Source organism: Gorilla gorilla, chromosome 3, assembly GCF_029281585.2.
Source record: "Gorilla gorilla gorilla isolate KB3781 chromosome 3, NHGRI_mGorGor1-v2.1_pri, whole genome shotgun sequence".
In the NCBI taxonomy this organism is placed as follows: domain Eukaryota; kingdom Metazoa; phylum Chordata; class Mammalia; order Primates; family Hominidae; genus Gorilla; species Gorilla gorilla.
This window is the reverse complement of record NC_073227.2, coordinates 23,267,458-23,275,000: the sequence shown is the minus strand read 5'-3', so window position 1 is coordinate 23,275,000 and position 7,543 is coordinate 23,267,458. Positions and strand designations below refer to the sequence as shown.

Below are 7,543 nucleotides of genomic sequence, written 5' to 3'. Positions count from 1 at the left end.
TCCACCTTGAAAAAAAAGAAAGTAAGTCTCATTAGGGTCTGCTTCAGAAATCAAATTCTGTAATAACTTAAAATGTTTCTACAGCAGAAAAAAAGGACCAGCATTAAAAGGCGAGGAAATGGGCAGTTTCTCAAGGAAGGAGCTTTACAATGTAGTAGGTTAAAACACTTTAAAAATCTATAAAAATCTGATTTGCAAAACATTCCACTCTCACCTTTCTTGAATAACATCTTTGAAACACCTGTGTGCTGGTATTTTCAGAGTTAGGGGAGATTATGAGTGAAAAACAAAAGAGATATCAAGTAGTCATGGAAGACAGTTTCCACACCTTTTCCCCTCATTCCAATATCACCTGTGAGATGGCAGAACCCGAACAGCCACTGATTAAGGCAGCGCTTCTCCACTGCAGGTGCGAGTCACACTCTGCTTGGAAATAACTGGCACAGACAAGCCAGAACTGTGGAGAATCTTACAAAGGGCATGCCTAGACTTCTGTAAATTTATAAGATATAAAGTACAAGTCCCGTTGTGAAGGTCTGACTTGGCAGAACACTTCAGACTGGAGTCAGCTCTGAATGATAAACTTCTCCACCTCAGTTTCCACATCTGTCAAGTGGGAATGACAGATCCTGTCTCAGAGTTGTGAGGCTTAAATTGTGAATGTAAAAGCATAAGACAGTGCTTGGCACATGGTAAAATATTCTATAAATTAGTATTAGCTACTATTAGCTGCAATAGCCTTGCTTTCCCGCTTGTGATAACTTTATGAATGGAAGGTTTTTACTGTTGTTTGGCTGAAAAGTGCCAGACAGCATAACAGCTCAGCTGTTCCTTAGGAGACAACAGAACACTGAGTGTTCTGAAGGACTGGATTGACATAAAGTAAAGTTTGCCTATAGTAAACAGTAATGACCCAACAGTTTGTATTCTGAATGTATTCTACTGAAATACTTGCATGAGTGCATAAAATGAATATAAGGATATTTTCCGCAATATTATTTGTAAGAACAACAACAAACTAGAAACAACCTAAAAGTTGATTACAAGAACTGTAGGATGTTCATTTGATAGACAGGTAATGGAATTACATTGTTGTTTATATTTCATTGATTAGGATTAGGATAAATATATTTTATGTATATTCGACACTTGGCTTTTCTGAATTGCTTGTTTGTATCTTTTGCATATTTTCTTGCTGGAGTTTTGTTTGTTTTCTAAATTGATTTATGAGTTCTCTTTTGTCAGTTAAGAGTTTTTAACCTTTTTTCCAGTGGCTTTACAATCTTTAACACAAATTTTTAAAATTGTTATGCTTAATTTTTATCTCTCAACTTTTTCCTTTATGGGAACATTATTACAAACGAAGAATAAATTAAGGTAGCGTGAGAGTTAACTGGATTTCATCTCACTGAATTATAAACTCCATGAACACTGGGACAACACCCATTTGCTCAACATTCAGTTCCCAGTGCCTAGAAGAATATCTAGCATGAAGTAGAAATGCTATAAATATATGCATAAATGCAATACATTTACAAATGCCTTCTGGGTTTCTTTCTCATGGTTATTTCTTTTTTTTTTTAAAATAAGATTTTAGACAGATTGAAACCGGGGTCTGTGATGTTTACTTCACTTCCATAATACCTGATAAAACGCCAGATGTTCAGGAGTTACATTTTAATATAAAACTGTTGAATGAAAATTTCACAAATGCAATGATTTCAATTATTTGTATTTTAAAAATTCTAGATATTAGTTTTATGAAGCTAACCTACTTTACTCAAAACCAGACTTTAAAGATGGAAAATTGAATTTCAAAACCTATTTTTCATTAATAATCTCTAATAATTAAACTCTTCCATATGCAAAAGGAAGTTTCATTAACACTACACTTCACCTAGTCTTATTTTCTAACATTTACTAGAAGTCACAGTGAATTATACTACTTATGAAATAACATACAAAAAAATATAATGAATTACACATCTGTGGTGACTGCTTTCCAGCTATCAGATAGGAACTAAACCACAGTATCCATGAGTCTAAAAAGTTAAGTGGAATAAACAATTTTCATTCCCGCCAAATAAGTATCCCGTGTATCTCTGGGTTGGCAGTTATACACGTATATTTATTCAATTTTTATGGTTTAATAACCATATTCATATTGGAGAGATGAAAGGTATAAAGGTTAATGGTTTAATATTTCTTTGTATAAGCAATATTAGTGACTTGTAAAATATTTAAGGCTCAAATTCTTTCAAATACAGTTCAAAATTACCTTTGTAGCACATATCTTAGAAAATAAGCTTTTCCCTCAGGTATTTCAATGCCTTTTTAAGAAGGCACATGTATCTCAATTCATCTGCTCTGCAACTGAGTTGCTCTTTAAGAGTCAATACTCTGCTCCAAATAATCGGTCCTTCACTATAATTTCAGAAACAAAGAGGTATGAGGTATGACACTGTAACAGTCTTTTTCTTCTGGTAGTGTATATTAAATACCATGATTATATACTCTGTAAATAACGTCGTCTGTGACCTATCACCTCTCTGTTAGCGGTCTAAACCACTGCTGTACATTTGTGTCACTTCCGGAGCTTTATAACCAATTCAGCAGAACCTCAGGGGGTAGGACCCAAATGTCAAGATTTTTCTAAGTTCCCAGGTGAATAATGTACAGCAGAGGTTGAGAACCACAACACTACAGGAACTCTTCATGTTCAGACAAGTTCAGAAAAGTTATGTATGCGTGTCTTGTCAAAAGCAGAGCACCTCCTCTTAGTTTTTTTTTGGCAACCTTTTAAGTAGCAATGCAAACAAACAAACAAAAACCTACTCTGCATTTGTGAACTGAACCTATGCTGCGTTTCTTTTCTAAATGAGACGGTTGGGTAATTACATTGAGGACTACTTCTAGCATGCATGGTCTAGTCAATCGGTATTAATTAACCAGCTTCCCTGTCCCCAAAATAGTCTTTTAATGTGCCAAACAGCCCCAGAAGAGGCCTGAAGAAACTGTTATATTGGGGAAAAGGAGTACCCACTCAAATTGTTATCTTCTATCTACTAATTCAGATATAAAAAATTCATTTACCCGCATATTCTTAATGTATTTCTGCTATACTATAATTATAAACATGATTATTTTATAATATATTTAGCTATGTATAGGAACTGTTCACAGATTTTGGCACAAAATAGATTTGTAAATGAATGCTAGTGTCTTTCCCTATTTTAGAAGGTAGTCAGTAGTTGGAATTATTCAGTAGGGGTTTCAGTTATCATTCCTAGTACTTCTTAAAAGTTCTTATTGTGATGATTCAAGCAATGCTACTAAAAAAATTTTAAGTTTAGGTCAATTATTTTAGAGAAATACACACAATGCATTTTTATTTTAGATTTTGTGACAAATGAAAACAAACATTTAAATAACACTCTCCGTCAAGTTCTATTCTAAGTGCTTATATATATGTAAATTCATTTGATCCTCAAAATTACTGAGAAAGACATGTTATCATTGTTTTCTATTTTACAAGTGAGGAAAAAGAGGCATACAGAAGGTTAATTTGTAGAAATGGGGTTCAATCCCAGGCAGTCTGACTCCAAATGTACAGGCTCTTAAAACAACCTCTGCCTCCACGGTTAGAATATTTGACCTTACTGGCTGATTAAAAAATTTTGACATGGCTGCACAATGATATTAATATTTTTATATTATACCTAAAGTTTAAAGTGTGTTCAGTAATTTTCCATTTCAAGGATATTTTTATATAATATCCTTTAAGACTTAAAGAAGTATAAAAATTAAAGTGTTCAAATTATATTATTAACTCGTTAGGGTATGAGGCTTTGGATCAGCACCTTATTATAAGACATAAGTGATTTCCCAATATGCAACTTACACGTTTATCAATATCACCATGCTGAAGCTGAACAAACCGAGCACTAATGGCAGCAATATAGCTCTGCTGATTGGAGAAAGCAACTCGCCCAGCACCTTTTGGGTATTTTAGCTCAGGATCTGTATCAATTCCTGCATAACAAACTCCGCCATACAGCCGGTCCATGATCATAGCAAGTTCCACTTCAAAAGGAAAAGAAGTTTACATCAAATGTGAGAGAACACAGTAATCAACAATTTTTAAGTACTTTTTGTAAAACGTAAAAGTCAATAGTATATTATCATTTGACCGGGAGTAGAATGGCAGATAAGAGGCTGTTGTTAAAAAAGGATGGGGATCAAGGATGCTTTTTTTAAACTATAAAGTGACTCACCACCATCACATCTACCTACTTACAGCACTAAACCCACTATATACTCTATCTTCTGTCCTATAGAGAAATAGTTCCATGCTCTTTCCTAAATCCAATCCTTTCACTTGCATACTAGATCCCATACACTCTCACTAAGGACACTGCTTCAGCAATTCTCCCCTTTCTCTTCTATACAATCAGTTTTCCCAAGTACACTATAATTTTCCTATCTTAAAAAAAATTCCCGTAACACTTTTTCTCCCTCTCAGCTACTGCTCCATTTCTCTGTTCCCCTTTACAACCAAATTTCTCAAAATCTGTTCCAGTATTCCCCCCAATTCCTCTCCTCCCTTTCTCTTTATTCAACTCTTTTTCTAACCAGACTATCACACCATGACTCCACTATAATTGTTCAAGCCAAGTCCAATGGTCAATCTATCTGTAAGTAGCATTGAACACAATTAATCCCTTCCTTCTCATTCAAATATTTTCTCCATCTGGCTTCTAGAATATATTATCCCACTAATTCTGCTCCTACCTCACTGATACATTTCTTCTGAGTCTTCCTTGATAGTTCATCCTAAACGCCTTAACTTTTCAATGTCAGAGTACCCTAACTTTCAATCCTTGCAACACTATCTACACTCCTGGCTTTGGTACCTTCATCCTGTATCATAGCTTTAAACACCATCTATATGTTTTTAAGCTCCTACATTTTTATCTCTAGTGTGGACCTCTCCCATGGATGCCGCACTTGTACATGCAAAACTGTCTATTGGACAACTCGATATTTAACAGGCACTGGCCACACTCAGTATATTAAAAATGGAACTCATAATCTTCCCCTATCCCATTAAACCTGCTCCAATGAGTTTCTGCTGACCCAGTTAGAAAGCAACAGAAAAGATGAAGTTGTCAAGATCTTTGGCTTCATTCTTTGTGTATTCTTCCCTTGCTCCATACTGCACATGCAATCCTGTAAACTTGATTTTAAAACATATCTAGAGTCCAATCGCCTCACCTCCATCACTAACATCCTGATTCATGCTAACATCATTTTTCATCTGGTTCATGGCAATAACCTTATCTCTCTTTGCTTTTGGCCCTTGCCTTCCCAGCTTGTTTTTAAAACAGTATAAAGAGTGATTCTCTTAAAAAATACACCAGACACCACCATAAAAATACATAAAAAATATACCATATACCATGGTTTAATTGAAATTTCTATTTGGGAGCTCTGAATGGTGCCATAAACTTGTGTTCAAAACCAAGACCACAATCTTCCCTCCCTATCTGCTCCTTCTCCAGTGTTCCTTCCATCTCAGTAAAAGGCATCACTATCCATCCAGTGGCTTATGACTGAAAGATGAGATTCAGTCTTTGTGTCTACCTCATAAATATCTGTCACCTCTGTTCAGTTGGCTTTCTCCACTGCTACCACTAATCCAAGCCACCACTGTCTATCTCCTGGATTGTAATAATAGGATATTAAACTGGTCTGCCCGCATTTACTCTCACCCTGGCCCCCCTCTCTCTGAATCATTAGCTAAAGTGAACTTTGAAAACTGCAAAGATAATGAAGTCTCTCTTTTGCTTAAAAACTCTTCAATGGTTTACCCTTGCTCTGAGGATAAATAACAAGTTAGTCTATTAGACTTGTATGATTTGACTCCTGTCTCGTGTCCCTTCCCTCACTCCTTGTATCCCAAGTCAGGCACTTTGGGCTTCTTTCAGTTCCTTCAAAGCACCCTGTTTCCCTCCACTCAAGACCTTTAAATAAGCTGTTCCCTTTCTGTGAAACACATTCCTCAGAACCCTACCACCACCCTGATCCTACTCCTTTTGCCCAGTCTTTATATGTCAGCTCAACTACAAATATCTTCAAGATATCAGACTTCAAATACCTTCAAGATATCAGATATCATATTTCCTTGCTACATGCTCTTCTGTTCCCTATAGTACTTCTTTGTAGAAGTCATCATATTCTATAAGTATTTCCATGTATGAATAGTTCTTTAACATATACCTCTACGACTGGGGAGAGGATGTTCTCAGTGATGGAAATCACTAACACTCTACACATGGTGCATAGTACCATCTAACATGTGCAAAGTGGGCATATACATCTACAATTATATTCCTATGTGACATATTTTGGTAGGTTTTTGGTTCCTAGTTATTGATAAACAGAAGTTTATCATCATTCACTTATCTAAAGTGCTACTTTAATGATTAAAATATAGATAAAAGAGAAAAAAATCCCGTATTTCTTTTTCAGATATCAGAATCGATCTACACAAAATAAACAGACCCCAAATTCTCTTATCTCAGAGAGGTACACTTAGGAAATCGGAAGTATTTAGGTGGATTCTTATAGATTTGCTTTGAGTTAGCTACTGCACTAATATTGGTAGATAAGTACCCAATTCTCCAGTTTGAGAGTTTCAAGAGGGGGCCTCAGAATTTGTTTCAAAATTCTGTAGTTAGCAGCAATTGGTGCATGCAGAATCTGCTCCTGCTCTGTCCAATAGTGTCATGTACACAATAGCTTCCAAACGTTTATTAAATTGACTAGGACATATTTAAATGATTTTTTTAAACAAAATTGTTAACATTCTACTTACCAGCCCTTAATGGCCTAGGAACACCTCCAACAAAAATTGTTTTTCGGGGATCCAAAGGCTGAGAACCATCCATTACAAAATCACTATCACTTAAATTCCAAGGACGTATTTGAACCTATGAAGAAAATTACATTGGGTCTTACTCCCTTGATGGCTTATGAGAATTTTCTGTTTGTTTGTTTTTGCCAGTTAATAGTGATTCTTTTATTGCTTAAAAATTTGTATAGTGGGATCTGGAAACAAATTATTTTTATAACTTTTGTTGATCTAGATACTATAAATCCACAGTCTCTGACCTTTTTGGCACCAGGGACCAATTTTGAGGAAGACAGTTTTTCCAAGGATGGAGGTGGTGGAGGATGGTTTCGAGATCAAAGTGTTCCACCTCAGATCATCAGGCATTAGATTCTCATAAAGAACATGCAACCTAGATCACTTGCACGTGCAGTTCACAATAGGGTTCCCATTCCTATGAGAACAGAGTGCCATCTCTGATCTGACAGGAGGCGGAGCTCAGGCAGTAATGCTGGCTTGCCTGCCACTCATCTCCTGCTGTGTGGCCTGGTTCCTAAAAGATCATGGACCACCAGTACTGGTCCACTGCCCAGGGGTTGGGGACTCCTGCTATAAATTATCTGGATGTTTCAAAAACTAAAACTCAACATG

The 7,543-nt window shown here is 35.9% G+C and overlaps 1 protein-coding gene across 14 annotated transcripts in view; it reads right to left on the bottom strand.

The window, feature by feature from the left end:
- Positions 1–7,543, bottom strand: part of CPEB2 (cytoplasmic polyadenylation element binding protein 2) — a 68,803-nt gene that overhangs the window by 3,997 nt on the left and 57,263 nt on the right. For all 14 annotated transcript variants that reach the window (XM_055385677.2, XM_055385678.2, XM_031010408.3 and 11 more), the window contains 3 exons: positions 6,878–6,992; positions 3,902–4,083; positions 1–5 (listed from right to left, as the gene is read on the bottom strand). The exon at positions 1–5 is cut by the window's left edge and continues 3,997 nt beyond it. In XM_055385677.2, coding sequence (XP_055241652.2) covers positions 1–5; positions 3,902–4,083; positions 6,878–6,992 — 302 coding nt within the window. The remainder of the gene's footprint in view (positions 6–3,901; positions 4,084–6,877; positions 6,993–7,543) is intronic.